Raw genomic sequence first — 19,681 nt, forward strand, 5'->3', positions numbered from 1 at the left:
AGGTTACCAGGCAGAGAAGCAGGCTGGGTATGATTCAATAAGGTTATTGTTACTTAATACCGTTTACCTTAATCATTGAGACTAAGCGTGGGAGCCGCGGCTTTTTTGTCCAGACCATGCATTTTTCTTTTGTTCAATCAGATAAAAACAAGGCTTACAAATACATTTCAATTACCCACAATACATATACCGAGAAGTCGTCACCACAACAGAAATGTGACCAAAGGAAATATCCATGTGTTTTACAGTTTGTGTTAACTATCAATTATTTTAATTCAAAGAAGCCTACAGTTTTGGTTGTATAAATATAGCATACACCACACGCAGAATGCAGTGTAGCAGGAGTGTGATGGCAGGGATGGAATGACGCAGAGAGCCACATTCAGATGTTCTTTATCTTTTTGCTGCAGAGTGAAATGTAGAGGAATGTAAGCTGTGCATTTACAGGGGCCCTGAGGTAATATAATACTCCTTCTGCTTGTGTCTGTACTAATGTGATTATGCATAGTTCCCGCTTTGGCTAAAGTTTGCTATCCCTCACTAACAAACGTTTGCCCGCAAGAACGCCTTTTTTTCATCCTAATATGACCGTTTCTTTGTGTTTTTCTCCCAGCAAGACCGTAGTGAAATGGTCAAATTATATATTTTTTAAAGTGTTGGCATAGACAGAATGTTCATTTTCATTTATAGCACGTTTAGGATGCACACACACACACACACACACACACACACACACACACCATAAAGGGTCTGTGATCTGAGTTTGAATGAAGCATCTTGTTTGATGTCTTTTGAAGATGGACATGAAATAATGTCCAAAACACCAGCGGGAACAACATCAAACGGACCCAAATGAAAACACCATGTCTGTTCGGACTCTGCCTTATTATGCCTTCATTTGCGACCGGGCCCTGTGGAAACTAAGCTCCAGGATTGTCTGATTATAGATTAAAGATGGGTTGATTAGTAAAGTTCTTTCATCTCTACCAAACTTCGACAACTTCTCATTTGCTTCACGAATAGTGTGTCATCGCTGATATATATCGTCTAATCCAAGGTAATACTTGGTGGGAAAGCTGGGACGATTGATGGCTAGGAGCGTGAATGGTGACATCATTGAGGGTCCTTGTTCTTTCGTCAATGGCACGTGACTGTGTCCCAATAGAAAATGGAGCCGCTCCCTACCCCTCCCCCTCGTGCACAAGTGTATATTACAGCATTACCCATGCTCCCCTCAAAAGCCTTCCTCCCACTCAACATCGGGGGGAAAACATGATCACCAGTATATTGGTTGATATTACAAAGCACTTGTCTTGAAGGTGATAAGGTGAGAAAGCTAATTTATCAGACAGATTACTTAAGAGATAATGAACCAATATATATGCAACAAAAAAACAACCCCTAAAGCCTTGCGAGAGAAGGGAGGCACAGATTTTTCATTCATCATTATTTTGCCTGAGCTAGGAACACACAGATAGATGGGGGGATTCAGACACAAAAATGACACCGCCACGTCTTGTACCCGGGTTGTGTTGTTGTTGGTGTCAGAAAGGGGGATTTGATTGTGTACCACTCGGATTTAACGGTTTACGATAAAGCTGCCTCTACGGACAAGACATGGTCCAAATGAACTGCGTGTCCGAGAGAGCCTGACTGTACTACTGTATGCATGGGTCCTGGTCATCAGCTTTTGGATTTCATCTGATTTATAAGCAAACGTGAAGCCAAGTTTCCATATAATATAACAGACCTGTTCAATGTCTCCCGGCCCCGGGCCTGTTGGATCTGGATGGCTCTATGTAAACGCAGAGGCTGACATTCAAACACCGCGGCAGGGAGCCACGGTGGACTTAGCAGCTCAACTCTGCCTTGGCCTCGGGCCTCTGCTTTGCTCTCCCTCTCTCTCCCTCCGCAGTCTGACAGAGAATTGGCATCTCACATCGTCTAATGAAGTGTATGTCACAGTTAAATGCTGAACTGAGCAGACGTACGTCGTCTACTAACAACAACTGGGTGGCCAGTTCGAACCAGGACCTACCTGCTTGCTGCAAGACCTTACTAGGCAATAACATTTGAATGAAAGTTATTGAGCAGGATAAATCTGATGACTCTCCCTTTGCCATTTCTCTCCATGGCTGCAGGTCTAAACAGAAGCTTACAGTCATCATCATGAGCCATGTCTGGACTTGAAAGAAAGAATAGTCAGACATTTGCAAACAAGAAAAAGTCTCACATTTATTTGATATCAAACAAGAGTTGAATTTTTATATAAGCTGACAATGGGATCGTACAAAATAAATGATATGAACCTAAACAGTGCTGAAACAAGTCACACTTCTCAACCATTTTACTTTTTCAAATTTTCAATAACTGTTAATAAATTAATTAGTGTCAAAGTCTGAAATATGCTTGTAAAACTTGAAATATCGCGTTGACACATTTTTTGAAACCTGACAATTTCTTTCAAGTAAAATAAATTACACAACGACCAAATTCACGCCAAATCTGTGCTTGGCATGGTGTTAACACAAAATATTACTGGCAAAGCTCTTGATTCATGAAAGCAAAAAGCACTTCACAAATGAAGATGTATGGTTTATTATGGGATTTTTAAAAAAAGATTTTTTTATTTGATTTTTTTTATGTTCAAACATACCACAATGAGTCAAGTGAGAGGAAAAAACTGATTTGAGCAACCTGTTTCGAGAATAATCTCAACATTGAAATGTTGTATAATTGGTTGCCATAACATTTTTTCAATATTTTTTTTTTTTTTTTTTTTTTTTTTTTTTTTACACTTGTGGTACAGCAAAATATATTTTCTTTTAGCTATTACTCTGACAACAGTTAAATGTGCAATAGAGAAAATATAAGGCCTGAGTCTGAATTAGTGGTTCTTTGTTTGACAGTCCTCACTATTTAGTGGAATGACTCTAGAACATTCTAGAGTCCAGGACCCAACAGATACTCATCCTCATTCATTCTGGAATCCCCTCCAGGAACACTTCACCAGTGTTCTAAACCTGGAGTTCTAAACCATTGTTTTTTTCTCTTCTTCAATATAATACAAATGCAGGCTGGACAGGAATGGCGCCAGACAGACTTCTCTCTGACACTTGTAGTGGTCTACGCATTTACCTCTCTGAAGTCCCACAGCAGAGCAGAGCAGTTCAAGTCCACAGACAGACAGACGGTTTCAGAGGATATTTGTGTGTGTGTGACCGAGTTTATGTGTGAAAAAGTAATCCATCTCCTTCCTCCCTACCACTCACAAACATTTCACTTCCCGCTCCGACGGGTCATTAGGAGTGCAGAGATGGAGGGCTGGGAGAACCGATGAGGGCTGGCAATAGTCTTGACATCAACCAAAGCCCACACACATACATATGTTCAAACCTGTGCAAAAACACCAGAGAAGTGCTTCCTCTCCTTCCTCCACCCATCTGTTTAGAGGCTGGTAATGAGCTGCATCTGTCCGTCCCGGGGGCCCTCTCCCTCGGGTACACAATCCTCAGCGCTGGGGGATACGATGCACCCATTGCTGGTGCCCCGGTTTATGTGGTAGTAGGACAGGGGCTGGGGCCCGTCGCCCAGCTCAGGCATGCTTTTATGGTACAGGTCCTCCCCCTCGCTCCTGGGGGAATGTGACAGGTTATCGTCTTCATCGGGGGGGTAGGATGAGGCTGAGGGGGAGGCTGAGGGAGAGTCTCTCAGGTTGGGCATGCTGGTGTACAGGGAGTCCCTGTTGTTGTTGGGTGACTGGGAATCCCCGTCCCCTGTTGCCCCCACTGTCTCTGAGCCGTGGCACCCAGGGCCCTCCACAGCCCTCCTGGGGGCCTTGTGGGCGCTGTAGAGCAGGGAGTGAGTCCTCTGGGGCAGGAGTGGGGCCTCTAACGCCTCCTTATGGTGGGGATGGAGCAGCAACTCTAGGGTGGGGTGACCTCCACCTACTACCCCGACTATACTGCCTCTCTGGGGGGACGAAGCCTCAGCGTGGTCCACCACTACGGCATCATCTTCGCTGCTGCTTCCACCCCCACAACCCCTATCCCTGTCCACAGTCACCCTGGTCTGGAGAGGGGCCTGGTCCCTGTCCCTGCTATCCCTATGGGGGTTGTGGCCCTTGGGGGCCCCGCGGGGCCTCAGGTTGTTGTGCACCAGCTCAGAGATGATCATCTTCTCGAAGGCGGCGTCATCCAGGCTGAGGCCCCCCAGGTCCCCCGGGCCGTGGACCACGCCCCCGACCACGCCCACAATGTCCTCATAGTCGTCTTCCTGGTTGTCTTCCTGGTCACGCAGGGAGTAGCTGTTGTTAAAGTTTCCGTTGAGGGGTAGGGTGTCCATGGCACTGATGTCCCTGCTGTGGGTCAGAGAATGCTGCCCTGCAACGAGAAGCATGATACCTGGATTAGATATCCCTGTTTTAAAGTTAAGAATCAATATCAAATCAATAATACAATACAATACAGTTTGATACTGCTCAGGACACCTCACTGTTAAGTGTTTGTAACTTTTGCTATCTGGATATTTTACATTGATTTAAATCATATTTATATGTTCATAAAATATACAATTAAAGAGGTTCAAGTACAGTGAGTTCCAAAAGTATTGGGACAGTGGCATTATTTATTGTTTTGGCTCTGTACTCCAGAACACTTGACTTTAAAATGATACAATGACGATGAGGGTAAGGTGCAGACTGTCAGTTTTAATTGAAGGGTATTTTCATTCATTTCAGGTGAAGCGTTTAGAAATGACAGCACTTTTTGTACATAGTGCTCCCATTTTAGGGGACCAAAAGTATTGGGAGAAATTCACTTGTGTATTAAAGTGGCCAAAAGTTTAGTATTTGGTCCCATATTCCTAGCACGCAATGACTACACCAAGCTTGCGACTCTACAAACTTGTTGGATGCATCTGCTGTTTGTTTTAGTTGTGTTTCAGATTATTTTGTGCCCAATAGAAATTAATGGTAAATAATGTATCGTGTCATTTTGGAGTCACTTTTATTGTAAATAAGAATATAATACATTTCTAAACACTTCTACATTAACGTGGAGGATACCATGATTACGGAATAGTACTGAATGAATCATGAATAATGATGAGTGAGAAAATTACAGAGGCATAAATATCATACCCCCCCCCCCCAAAAAAAAATGCTAACCTCCCCTGTTATTGTAATAGTGAGAGGTTCGCATGTCTTGGGGGTATGATCTTTGTGCGTGTAACTTTCTCACCATTATTCACAATTCATTCAGGACGATCCGTAATCATGGTAGCATCCGCATTAATGTAGACTTTAGAAAAACGTTCTATTCTTATTTACGACAAAAGTGACTCCAAAATCACACAACACATTATTCACCATGCATTATTGTCACTTACCCAATACTTTGACGCTTACTGTACTTCAAATTTGACCGTAACTGTAGTTTTTAACTGTCGTTTTCTATCATATGTGTCTCCATCTAGCATCATCATGTCTGAACATCATAGACAACACAGAAGATATCCTGAACAATATTTCACAAATGAGAGAAAAAAAAAACTTTAAAAAAATGGAACATTACAGCAACACAACACACAGATAATGTAGCTAGCCAGGTAACAACGACAATGCAAGATCAACATAACACCATAACACCGAAGTCATGAGAGGGAAAAGCTGTGGGGGAGGTGGAGGTAAAAAAAAAAGAAGTGACAATGACTAAAACATTCATTCCACCCTTAAAAAAAACAAAAGAAAAGAAAGAAGAAGTAATGTCGAACAAAGACTTTACGGCCATCTCAAGCACAGCCCCCAACACCACCACGACACACAGGCACGGTGCAAAGACTCACTTTACCACCACTCACATCAAGTGTGTCTGCTCAGGCTATCTGGCCTAAGAACTGCTGATATGCAACAAAAAAAAGTAAAACATATGCTTTTTTATTGCGGCTTAAAAAAAATCAAAAATTACTTGAAATAACACAAAAGAGGAACGAGGAGGAGGCTTCGAAAATCAGGCCTGGATTCAGTCGGTCTGTCTCAGATTTGGGGGCCCTCAAAGTGACTGATTTATTTGAGTACAACTCTCATTTTACAGATGAATTTGAAATCATTTGAAAACGTTTCAGAGAGCTATAGAGAACAAATCCTGTGAACAACTGAATCCAGGACTTGGCAGGTGGAGGGGTTTCAGCAGCAAGCAATCACAGCCTCTTAAAGTCTAAAATGGCAGGTACACTATCATATCTCTTACTTTCTCTCTCTGCTTAGAATGTGATTGGGGGGGGTAATTTGATTTAACAGGTTTCTATCTATCTACTTCTCCCAGATGGGAAGGAACTACTTTGTACACAATAGACCACATTGATAACCTCTTGTGAAGACCAAAGACTGGCTAGAAGAAAGTCGGCAGAAGATGAAGAAGAGGGAGAATAAGAGGATGGAGAAGAAAAAAAAAGGCAAAGATGTATTTTGCAGATGAGTTACTGCTTTGCTTCAAGCTCTGCAAAAAATTGGTGAGATTGAAGTTTTTAGATTTCAGTTAAATGAGTCTGAATAGACCTGACTGGGAGGCGGAGGAATACAATCGGAGCTGAGCTGTGACACACACTGCCGTGGAGATGAGGAGCATCTCTTCTCTCTCTTTGGTGGAGAGAAAAGAGTGTGAAAACAGACATCAAAGAATTTTGATAAAGAGTGGAAGGTGGGAAGACAGAGGGAGGGATGAAGTGTGAGGGCAAAGAAAGGGAGAATATGGACAAATTCGGAAATAGCGTGAAAAGCCCCATTGCAGGTTTTGCATTTGTTTATGTATGGGCAGTCATTTGAATGCAGACAGGTACGCAGTAAATTTGGCAGTTTTAAATCAACACTTAAAAGGAGTTAATTTTAAGCACTGTCTTAAAAGTATATACGGTCCCACTCTACAGAGTGTAAAAGGTACTCTGATTAGAGTGTTGCATTTTGAGTGTTAATACAACACACTTGCCAGTGTTATTCACATGTAAACGAGAATTAACACTCACAGTGAATAGAATTAACTCCCATTAGTGTTAAAGAAAAACACTGTTACAGTGAGTCGTTTGGGGTGAATATGGTGGAACGCAGGGGTCCCCCACTGGCGGCCTTATTTGGCCCACACATTTTTATTTTTTATTGTTTGGACATAAAAGACTTTAAAGCAAATAAACTCCCAAGAGATTTTAATTTTGGACATATGTTCCAAAGTATTCCCTGGCATTATAGAGAGATTTATGTGATCGTATACAAATGTAAGCAGGGTTTGAAATGACTCTGTTTTAGTCAAATATGATATACGTCTGAGCTTCTTGCGGTCACTTTGCATTCTACAAGTTATCTGTAATTATGTTCTGGTACCCTGACCATCCGCTCAAGAACAAATTGGCCCGCGGGTGAATCTAGTTGATGATCCCTTGTGTAAAGCCAAGTTTGCATATTTCCCATGGTGCCTTTTCTTTGAGTTAATTGTAGAGTTATGCCCCATGACTGTATTTGTTAATGACAAGGTTGTTGAATTCTTTCCCTTTAAAGGAATGTGGCTTTCACCTAGGTGAATGTTATTACAATTCAACTGTATGACAATACATTACATACTGTATATATTAAGGCTTAACTTTGATGGCCTAGTTTGACCCTAACACAGTGGTGTTAGGAAACTCCTGGTTTACAGGCAACATCAGGACTGCAAGTCATTTTTATTCACCGCAACCTGCATTCAGAATGACTGTCAGGGTTAGGAAACTTGACAGAAAATATTACCATTTAAACTGGAACAAACATTTCAGTAACGAGTGCAATAAATCTTACCAACTGATTGGATTAGTTAAGAAAATGTATATTATTTGTCTTTGTGTAGCACAAGATTAATCAATCAATTGATTGGGACAAAATTGGTTTGACTTTGGATAGCCTATTTCTACAATTTATAGTTAGTTTGAGGGGTTTAAATCATTGAACTTTGAAGATATTGGAATTTTAACATATTGTCCCATGTACATTGTGCAATTTACTGACGGTCCCTAACTAGCCCCATAGGGATATCCAAAGTCAACTCAAATATACCACAGGCAGTTAGATAGAGTCGTGTGCTGCTTCACTACAAACTGATGATTACTTGTGCTGTCAGCTGTGGGCAAGATTAAAACAAACCCAACCTTCATTTACATGGTGCTGCAGTCACGACTACAAGTCTCGCAATACTCTGTTTTGGACTAGATTGCCTTTATGACCTAAATTTATCCTATTGGCATTTTGTAGTCAAGTTTGACAACATAATACATGTTTCTGACTCATATTGATGCCACAGCCTGTTTTCTGAACGAGAAGTCAGTTTTTAGGGGCAGTTGCTCTTTAACTCCTGAATCCACACTAGAAATGGTACACAGCGAAATCAACACCGGCCAATTTGCTGTGTATTGTCTACTGGGAGGGGGGTAAGTGATGTGAACATAATTTAACTGGACACAGCCGGAGCCAGACAGCTGCATTCTGGGAAAGATTCCAACGGAGATTTGCCCAAGATGTTCTCTTTATCGTTACTGCATCAAATTAACATCTGCACTGTATTACCTTCAAATGAATACACTTCCGGGTGGGGAGGCTCATCTAGAACGACTCGAGCATTTTCAACTTGAGCCTCTTCAAACACTTTACACTCGGGTGATTCATCATCACATAACACTACTTGACATCTGTCTGTTAAGAGAGTTGCACCCAAACCAGTCAACATCTATTCGGTCAATTCTTCAGCTTTCCGTGTTCTTCAATTAGTCACTCATAATGTTTGAGTGCTTCCATGTTCTTCAACTGTGAGTCGCCAACGATAGTTTCTGTGATGTGTGAGGATGTAAGTTTAAGGAGTATCTCCCTCGTGGCTGTGTGTCTCTCACGTGTATTTCCACATGACTAATCTGCCTGTAGGGAGGACTGACTGACTGACTGATGATGTGTCTCGGCAGGTTAAGGGATGATGACACTGACGCAGACAATAAACGCTTAATTAGACCGTCACTTCATTCACCACCACTGCTCAACTAGAATAAGTTAGCGTAGACTGTAATTATCCTATCGTGAAAAAAAAATGATGTCTCAAAAGCATTGTCTGCTTGCTACATAGCAGGGGTATTTGTAGATTCCACTTACATTTGTGGTGTTTTGATCATACTGGTACTTCATTGATATCACGATGGTAATTAAATCATAATGTGTGATTGTCACATAAATCGGTTCGTTAGGTTCCCAAACTCTTTCCAACCTCATCCAGGGGGGAAAAAGGCAGAAAATGTGACTTAAAAGTGTTCTCAGTGTTCTCATTGTGAAGCGAGTGAACTCGGCGACCTGCCAAATCAGAGCGAGCGACTGCAGTTTCTGTATATTCTCCTGTATCCTTCTCCCCCCCCCCCCCCTCCACACATTCATCCTGGTGCTGCCTCCTTTCCTTCCATCCGCTCCTCTTTCATCATCAAATGCCTCTGCATATCTGAGGGGTATATAATTCTGCCTGCATTGCGTCATGTGCTCCCGTGTTTTTCTGTTCCTTTGCTTGGCTTCCTCCTTTAGTCTGACAGAGAGGGTATCTGGGTCACGCTACACAGACAATGACAGCATTCAAATAAATGGGGATTCGGTGTTTGTAGTCAAGAAATAAATAAAGAATGCCATTGAACCTGCTCAAAATGGTATCATCGAAGGGCGAAGGAGGAGAATGGTAAATAATAGGATATAATATATAAACTGAATAAATTCATCTCGATTTCCTATAAATGAATGTTGGAGTAGTCTCGATAAGATAGCATTGACCATTCTCAACCTTATCTCATGCTGTGTTACAAAGCGCAGCTTGCATACTAGCTAAATAAAGAGAAGTGGTAATGAGAGAGAGAGAGAGAGGAGAGAGAGAGAGGAGAGATGGAGAGAGAGAGAGAGCAACTCTAAAACAGAGTAAGGCTTCTCAACAATTCATGCTGTGTAGGGGCCCACAACCCCACAAAGTACCGCTATTTCAATTAGTTTCAAACACACACAAAAACAAAACAAATGTTTGTCCAAATGGCACCCTATTCCCTATATAGTGCACTAATCGAGTCAAATTTGTCAAGGTGGCACCATGGTGGAACTATGGTGCCATTTCAAACACAGATCTGCATTGAAAGGTTAGAGGTCACCATGCACCTGGTGAGTGAAAGGCTGGAGGGGAGGGGGTGTTGCACACCACCGTCTCAGCCAGCAGGTTGTTATAGGGGTTGTTAGGGTCGTGGGCTCGGAGCAGAGGGTTAGTTAGGAGGTAGTTGCCAGTCATCCCTGTGAGAGAGAGAAGGAAAGACGAGGCAGGAGAGTGAGGAAGAGAGGAGATAAAGAGAGGGTTACTTAGGAGGTAGTTGTCAGTCAATCCTGCAAGAAACACAGAGAGAGAGAGAGAGAGAGAGAGAGAGAAGATGTGAGCGAGGGAGGCAAAAGGCTATTATATTATTATACAGTTTCGTAACATTATTATAGAAAGGATGAGGCCGGAGAGTAAAGAAGAGAAAAAGAAGAAGATGAGACCAGAGGAAACAGGGACGTGTGTGTAGGAGTTTCAGCAGTGTGTTCCTTCAGTAAATACAACGTGCTGGTTAGTTGAGTAGCTGATGTTTAAATAATGTCTGCACACCGCGTTCTCCAGACTTCATTTCACAGAACAGCAGGCACTAAATATCATCCGCAACAAGTGCGTCGGTCGTCTGTTGTAAACAAAGCCACTTGCTTTACCACCAGATAGTGCCAGAAACTCCGGTACAATACTCACAACATTGCCAAATAGTTTCTCTGTTAAACAAATATTTGACTAATAAATAAACACAACAGTGGGTTATAAAGTGGGAGTCAAATGATTCAGTATGATTAGCCATTCATGGTCAAAATATTCAGTATGATTACAGTAGCCATTTAAAACAAGTAATTGCGAGTATCCACTCTGCAGTCAGCAGACATAATATAGTCAATACAACCACACTGATGATGTGGGGACTGACTACACATCGGTATCTAGTGACATCACTCTGCTCCAAAATGTATATAGTATACGTAATACATAAGTATAGACACCGGCTGGAATGTGGTTTTAACGAATCAGCATTCAGGATTAGACCCATGTGTTGTATAAAAGTATAATGTCCCGTCATTGAAAACTAATCTCTTATATCTCATCTCTTATCAGGAGCGATTAGGAGTTATCTTTTTGCTGATGGCACACACTGATAAGGGGGAAAGTTGAAAAAAACAGAGCGGTGTAGTGTTAAACCTCACTGCGACCCCCCCCCCCCCCCTGTCTCTCTCTCTCCTTCCCCCGTCTCTCTCTCCTTCCCCCGTCTCTCTCTCTCTCCGTCTCTCCCAAGCTTTTTCTCTATCTCTCTCCTTATCCCATCTCTCCCTCTCTGTATCTTTGTATCTCTCTCCTTATCCCGTCTCTCTGCATCTCTCTCTCTCTTCTTATCCCATCTCTCTCTCTGTATCTCTCTCTCTCTCCTTATCCCGTCTCTCGCTCTCTCTCTCTGTATCTCTCTCTCTCTCTCCTTATCCCATCTCTCCATCTCTGTATCTCTCTCCTTATCCCGTCTCTATCTCTGTATCTTCCCACCTCTGGTGAGGAAAACGTATAAGGAGAGATACAGAGAGAGAGAGAGATGCAGAGAGAGATGGGATAAGGAGAGAGATACAGAGAGAGAGATTGGATAAGGAGAGAGATACAGAGAGAGAGATGGGATAAGGAGAGAGATACAGAGATACAATCTCTCTTTATCCCATCTCTATCTCTCTCTCTCTGTATCTCTTTCCTTATCCCATCTCTCTCTCTGTATCTCTCTCCTTATCCCATCTCTCTCTCTCTGCACCTCTCTCTCTCTGCACCTCTCTCTCTCTGTATCTCTCTCCTTATCCCATCTATCTCTGTATCTCTCTCCTTATCCCATCTCTCTCTCTGTATCTCTCTCCTTATCCAATCTCTCTCTCTGTATCTCTCTCCTTATCCCATCTCTCTCTCTCTGCACCTCTCTCTCTCTGTATCTCTCTCCTTATCCCATCTCTCTCTGTATCTCTCTCCTTATCCCATCTCGCTCTCTGTATCTCTCTCCTTATCCCATCTCTCTCTCTGCATCTCTCTCTCTCTCTCTCTGTATCTCTCTCCTTATCCCATCTCTCTCTCTGTATCTCTCTCCTTATCCCATCTCTCTCTCTGCATCTCTCTCTCTGTATCTCTCCTTATCCCCCCCCCCCCCCCCCATCTCATGGCTGAAAATCAGCAGGATCAGGTCAGGGTGAGGATGAGTCAGTGCAGCCAGCCAGTTCCTGTAGCCAGCCAGGGTCTCCCAGAGTTGAACACACAAGCAGACACCAGCTTCTCATCACTAACACTTGAAGCCAGACTAAATAGCTACATAACACTTCTCCCATCCAACAAGTAGCAGTTGTGCAGGTCGACCATCAAACGACATGTTTGAAGTGAACTTTGACTCATTTAAAAATATTTTTAGCGTGTATTTATTTACCCGTTCAAAATAATTTATTTCATTTGTTATTCATGGTTTATTTAAATGAGGACGGATACGAGCACTAGACCATATTGAGTAAACAATAATCCGTTTATCAAAACGCAGCCTCTTTGAATGTGGAGGATCATCCATCAGTGACTTGGTCAAGTTAAATGCACACAAATGAAATCTGCATCTGCCAGATTTATTCCGGCACTTGTTGTCTATTCAAGGTCACATAACAGAGAGAGTACAACATGTGTAAACAGAGACCGTGTGGACAGAGGGGGCGGTGTCTTACCCTGGTTCAGGGTGGAGGTGCTGTTGATGTCTCCGGAGATGAAGGAGGATTCGGACTGCTTCCTCACCGTGTCGTTCCACATCCTCCTGATACGACTCTGTGGAGGAGGTAAACAACACACGCATCGTATGAGAACAACTGTTAACACCGACGTCAGTTCCATGCAACAGAAAAAGAGCACAACTATATGGAGGCATCAAGCAAACACAACGGATTACAAGAACCACTTCCAAGACTGACGCAGGAAACAAAATGGATGCATCCGAAATGACACCCTATTCACTTTTTTTCATCTTTTTTTAAAATATTTTTTACAAAAGTAGTGCACTATATAGGGAATAGAGTGCCATTTCAGACACAGCCACAGTGTATTGAAATGACCTTCCACACTGATGTCCTTCCGTGTCACCTCTACATGCTAGCATGCAACAGGACAACAAGGCGTAGGCGCTCCCTTTCACTCTCAGGGGGAAAGAAAGGAAGGCTATTTCACACAAGGGGATTGGACTGTCCACCTTTAACTCAACACTAACACTCTCCCCTCTATGTTAGCATGCAACAGAAAAAAGAAAAAAAAGCCTTTCCCTTCTATGCCGCAAACCAATTTCCCCCGGGGACTAAAAAGCTATACTGAAGTACACTACAGTACTGCTCTCAATGGAAAGAAAGGGTTGAGAGTGAGAGAGTTTATTCCAGTGTTCATGCTGCTCCTCGACGTGCTAGCATGCAATAGGAGAAGGAGGGGGGAAAAAAAACAGGAAAAGAACTCTCCTTTCACTCTCAAAAGCAAGAAAGGACAGAAAAAAAGGTATATATATAATTCAACTTCCCGCTGCTGTACTGTACCTAGTATGTACTGTACCTGTGTGGCGGAGGAGTAGCGTGCGGTGGATCGAGACGTGGCCGTCTTGGCCGAGCTGTGGGACCCTTCAGAAGGCAGACCTCCGCAGCACTGGGACTGGCGGAAGCATTTGCTGTACTCTTTACGGACCTGCAGCGGGCACAGGATCAGGGCAGAGCGACAGAGACACAGTGAACACAGAGACACCACAACCGTGACAGTCGACTCCAGAGAGCGAAAAAGAGAGGAAGCTGCCTCGGTCCTGCAACAAAGAGCCACAAAATAAATATGTTTATCAAATGCCACCGAGCCGACAGCAGCAGTTCAAATGGCGTGTCTTTGGAGATAGCCCTATCACAGCTACCACGATGACACATTCAAATACCACCATAAGGAGGGGGATTTTGCACGGGGACAAATACGACACGGAAGGTGTTACTTCTATCAGAGATGGTCTTAAATGTCAAGAGACAGTAGACAGCAGACTGAAAAGTATACATTTTGCATTGGCCTTCTGTACACACAGATACCTTCTGTTATCTTACTTCTTTGGGAAACTAGACATAAAAAAAAGGTTATTTCCCACCTCTGGTGAGAAACTTATAGTCAAACATTGATGTACAAAATGTTGTCGCATTATCTTCGTATATATGTCATATGTATTAAATCCTTACCTTTTTCTGGAGGAGGCAGTGGAAGATAAAGATGAACATCCCTTGCAGAGTGTTGAAGATGGTGAAGAGGTACGCCATGACCACGGAGGATTCGTTGAGGAAGAACAGGCCAAACGACCAGGTCAGACCCAGGAGGAAGAGCAGGGCAAACGCCCCAAGCACCCAGGATCTGGAGAAAAAAAACACACACACACACACAATATTGTTCCCAATCATTAATAATAAACTAGGTAACTTCCCTAATTTCATCTTTCATTGACTTGAAGTTTCTCTCTGTTCGGTTCCTACGGATTTGTTCTGTGGGGAAAGAAGGAGGCTGTAATATTATCCCTCTCTATTTCTCCTTCTGGACACGTTATACAGTATATACAGAGCAACTCATAAAAGCTGATACGTAGATTTTTGAATGAGAACTTCCACAGAGTCTCTGACAGAGTCTAAATAACTATGTTTCCTTGGCCTTCCCCGGGGTTGGCTGGTTAAACAGAAACAGCAAACACAGCAGGTTTCTCACAGGAGGTCCAGGAGAAGCCTAGAGGGAATCAGATAACCAATGGTGAGTTCCCTCTGGCCGACGGCTGGCACAGGGAGCCATCGATGCACAGGAGAAAAAAGAGTGAGCAACCCTGGACAAGAAAGAGAAAAGAGACAAGTGAAAACCAGACACCATTGTACCACATCTTTGAGTTTCAGAGAGAGTCCAAGGACAGAAGAAAATGCAAGCCTTAAAGAGAGAGATGCTGCAGATTAGTTGTGCTTTTGTGTCATTGTGTACATTTTTCGCTATTTGAAAAACGCTGGCTCTTTATGGTTGTTGAAAGTCAACTAACTGATCATTTCAATGTCTTGTGGAAAGTTACCAAATCTAACTTTGCGGGACTAAATAAGTGGTCGATTAGAGGTGGACTCCAATTAATGACAGTTAATGAGTTTTGGGTCCTTTGAATAAATGATTTGTTTGAATTAGCCACTATCTTTGAACGCAGGCTCTCTTTAAATTACATTCTTAACCAGGATAGCACGGCTCAGGGGTCAATTAAACAATTTTGCTGGTATTAAAAGCCGAAAAAACAAAATGAATTAAAAAAAATGTGATTACATGAAGTCCAAAACACAACACAGGAATGGCACATGTCATTCTGTCTCACAGTTATTGTTTGACAAGTATTTTAGGACAGAAACTGGCTAGGGACTTTTCTTTTATCCAATTCTCTGGATTGAGTGGATGTTTGAATAAAGATGTGGGCACAGCTCCAGTTCCTCCCCCATCACCCTTAAATCATATATATTTGAGCTAGGGTTCCAGAGGAACCTGAAAATGATGCCAACACAGGAGCGACTAATACAAGAGGTCAAGGTTGCACAAGCAAGGCCATGGCTGGGAATAGGACAGCACACAACGCTTTGTTTCCCCACTTAAAACTGAGCTGACACAACCAGTAACACCAGCTTTCACATCACCTCCAGAGACCCCCTCCCCTCTCACCTGATACCGCCCAGCCGGGTCGAGTCGGGTTTCATGGAAGTGGAGTGCTTCACCATCTTGTACATGGTCACCACCAGGATGATGAGGTTGAGCTGTCAAAACAGAGGCACAGCGAGCTTAGCGCATCACACTGGGGCGTGGCATTCATTCCATGGTAGGCGCAGCAATGCATGTCGCCTACATTTCGTGGCAACTTAAAACTGCAAAAAGGGTGATTTGCACACAGAAACAGGACAAACTCTCCGAAAGGTAACTGGCAGCATGTCCCCTGCACGTTTTAGTGACTTTCTGAGATCATGCATGGTAATTATGCTTAACCTGTAGTGATTGTGGCACAATCGCAAGCGTCCAACGTTAGGACGTCTTACCAAGAGGGATATGAAACATTCAAGCTCCCGTGCAAATGGTAAAACAGACTGCCTCCCAAAAGTGAGAATGGAGAGGTTTGTGGCTTAGCTTCGGTCTCCAGCCCCACTAAAACTGGCTATGATAAAGTGCCTTGGGAAGCCCCTTCCCACTCCCATGGCTGATGCAACGCACAACCTCAGGCCTTACTTAGCCAAGCAGGCGGGTGCCAAACGCAGAGTGTTATTCCTCACCGAGAGAGAAAGAGAGAGCGAGAGTGTAAATCTAATACGGCCAGAACAGAACAGAACAGAGAGAGGGTGGAAAAGACAGAGTAGAGCGCCATATTTTTTAAACAAACGTCTAGAGCCAGGAAAAACAGCTCCATATTCTAAGCTATACATTCAGAGAGGTTTCCATGACTTCAGGATGTGTTTTCTATGAGCGGGGGGAGACTTAAATTTGGCTCAGTCACTACCACATTAAAACCTCACCAAAAAAACTATTCAGTAAATATTCAGTAAATATTCAGTAAATATTCAGTAAATATTCAGTAAATATTCAGTAAATACTATATATTATTTTTATACTTCTATAAAAAAAAAACAGATCTTCAATTATAAGTTATTCAAATCTTCACCATAATCTGCCCCCCAGCCTATTTATTCTGAAACCTGACCAATCTTTCTGAAAGAAAATAAATGACAAAAACTTCATGGGTTTGCGAGAACACAAAGCAATACTGTTCTAGTAGAGATACGGTCCCAAGTTTATTAAATACAATATATTTGTGGGCTGAATTTTATGAAAGCTGTTCACTCTAGAACATGAATACACCAGTAGAGCCGTAGCTATGTACTTCCCTTTAAAAAAATAAACCAATAACGTGTGAAGAAAGACAGAAAGAGGGCAGAGACAGAGAGGCATAGAGGGAGAGGAGAAAATACAAATAAGGGGGTTTAAGATCAGAGAGATGTGGAGTTTTGTCTCCTAGCCACTAGGGCCGATTTAGGTCCGCATGAGTCGAGTGGTTGGAGATGCATTAACACAGCCACCAGTGTCGACACAGATCTGATGAGACAGGCAGGCAGATAGGTAGGCAGGCATAGAGGCAGGCAGGGAAGCACCGAACTGTACATGTCCTTAATTCCCCCCGCATCCCACTATCTACCGAAACCAGAACACACTTTTTCTTGGGTATCTATGCACGACATGTGCTGTATAAACACAGTATGTACACATTTACACTTGTCTTCTGTGCGAATAATACAAATGTATGTGTGTGTGAACTCCATGCAGCCTGTGTGAAATATTAAGAGGTGAAGACGGAGATGTCCGTGGAACAGGGATTGGCTGCAGATGCGTCATGATCCTCGGCAGGGCCAGGGGGTTGTGGGTAATGGCTGTCTGGCCCACCCACTCATTACTTCCATGTTCATCCGTCTCTCCCCATCTCCCTCAACCCCCTCTGTCTAACTGAGCAAATGACCTTCATGCCTGAGATTGTCTCTTATCCTCCTCCTCCTCGACTGAGTGTGTGAAAGGGAGGAATTCTGCCACAATGCGCAACTCTTTCCACAAAAAAAACTGCTAAGCTGTTGACTGCTGCTCACTTGACTAGACTGATTTCATAGGACTTTACAGCTGAATGGCTGCTGATGTCCTCATGTCAGATATAATGGACCACTTTCCTTTAACGCAAATTGATCAGCGAAAGCAAGAGATAAGTGACCAGACGAGAAAAAAAATATATAAAAAAATACATGTATTTTTTTCCCACTGCACATTTCTTTGAGGAAAACATTTTTTGGATAGATAGACATATTAAAACAGAGACGCAGGCATACTGTATGAAACATACACACACACCGGATTTACATTCACACACACACACACCGGATTTAAATTCCAACACAAACACACACACACACACACACACACACACACACACACACACACACACACACACACACACACACACACACACACACACACACACACACACACACACACACGGCTTACCATGATAATGAAGGTGACAGGTCCTATGAAGCTCCAAATGAAGTGGTTATCCACCCTCAGCCAGCAGCTGCAATGGGACATGGTCATGTGATCAGGTGATAGCCATCCCTCAAGAGCAAATGAGCTATTCTGGCTCTCCCACTGTGACTGTAACATCTCTGCAATTACATTCTAAGAACACAGCGGCAGTTGTTACATCGTATCCTACTGATCACTAACCAGCCTGGCTTCTAGACGAGATAGATGGCATGATTATATAGCTTCTACAGCAATAGAACAGTGATTTATTTACCTTCGTGACCAAAGAAGAGAGAGAACCTGACCTTGAGCACATTCTGGCTGCGAGCCACACAACAGCACTGGTATTGCCTGCACGACTTCAGAGGCTACCAATGTCTACAATTGAGAGAGCGGTCTGGCTCTATTTTAGACTCTAAACAGTCAAAACGTGGTCACAAACAGTTTCAACAAAATGTGTTGTGCTGAAGCTACTGTATGTATCATCAGAGGAGATGTTGATTCAAATTCAGGGACTGTTGCGCTACAGCCACAAAAATGTAAAAAAAAAAAAAACACCCTATTTAAGGAAGGCTTACAACAAATCATAAGGCTTGTTCTTGGATAACGGCCACTGAAGAATAAAAGTTTGAAGGCGCAAAGGCAAGAGAGAAAAAAAGCTCAGAGAAAATACCAGACCAGCACAACCAACCAGCCAGAGAATTCATTAATGTAGTGGTTTTGCTCACAGCTTTTCTCTTTCCTCTCTGACAGGGTATAAATTTGCCAGGAGGCAGAGGGAGACTAGGGCCTGTGATGTAGCTCTCATTAGCACTGTGGGGAAGAAAAGGAATCTTGATATGGAGCTGGCTGGCCTGGGAGACCTGATGCTCTCTGCACAAAGAAAGGAAGATAGATACTGTTGAATGCTCCCACAGTTTTATTGTGTAACGTTTCCACTTCAAGGTCTTCCTCTGACTCAACTTTTCGTACCTTGCACCTGAAGGTTACTGGATGTGCGTAAAATAGGGCTGTCAGAGTAAATCAGTTAACTTGCGCTAACTATTTGTAATTTTAGTGAAATTTTTTTAAATGTTTTTTAAAAATTAAATCGTGTTGTCTGAAAGCATTAAAAATACACTGAAAACAACCAAAATACATCATCTATACAGCTAAAAACGACAATGCGATGTCAAAATAAGTTGACATTTAGGTTAAAGAAAGTGTGCTTTATCAATCTACTTGATTTTGCTTATCATTCCTTTGGACAAAATCAAGACGTCAATATCTCGTAATGCATTTGTATAAAATGTTTTCAAATTACAGCTCAATTCGAGCAAATTCTGAAATGACGATTAATCACAGCAAATCCTGCGATTAACTCAATACAATGTTTTGTAGCGTTTGACAGCCCTAGCGGAAACATAAACTACTGCATTCGGAGTCAAGCAAGATCACAAAAGACCCTGCCTAAAGATGACATCTAGTGTTACTTA

At 42.7% G+C, this 19,681-nt stretch overlaps 1 protein-coding gene across 8 annotated transcripts in view; it reads right to left on the reverse strand.

The window, feature by feature from the left end:
- Window positions 1-2,234: 2,234 nt before the first annotated feature.
- Window positions 2,235-19,681, reverse strand: part of LOC139376155 (adhesion G protein-coupled receptor L2-like) — a 107,585-nt gene continuing 90,138 nt past the window's right edge. The window contains exons 14-21 of one of the 8 annotated variants that reach the window (XM_071118404.1): window positions 18,189-18,255; window positions 15,822-15,913; window positions 14,336-14,504; window positions 13,683-13,811; window positions 12,821-12,917; window positions 10,187-10,315; window positions 5,860-5,895; window positions 4,318-4,382 (exon numbers count right to left, since the gene is read on the reverse strand). In XM_071118404.1, coding sequence (XP_070974505.1) covers window positions 5,861-5,895; window positions 10,187-10,315; window positions 12,821-12,917; window positions 13,683-13,811; window positions 14,336-14,504; window positions 15,822-15,913; window positions 18,189-18,255 — 718 coding nt within the window. In that variant the 3' untranslated portion in view covers window positions 4,318-4,382; window position 5,860. Of the gene's footprint in view, window positions 4,383-5,859; window positions 5,899-10,186; window positions 10,316-12,820; window positions 12,918-13,666; window positions 13,812-14,335; window positions 14,505-15,821; window positions 15,914-18,188; window positions 18,256-19,681 lie in introns of those variants that run through there. The other 7 variants (XM_071118403.1, XM_071118401.1, XR_011627885.1 and 4 more) reach the window with 7 other exon arrangements.

This window comes from Oncorhynchus clarkii, chromosome 20 (genome assembly GCF_045791955.1).
Source record: "Oncorhynchus clarkii lewisi isolate Uvic-CL-2024 chromosome 20, UVic_Ocla_1.0, whole genome shotgun sequence".
In the NCBI taxonomy this organism is placed as follows: domain Eukaryota; kingdom Metazoa; phylum Chordata; class Actinopteri; order Salmoniformes; family Salmonidae; genus Oncorhynchus; species Oncorhynchus clarkii.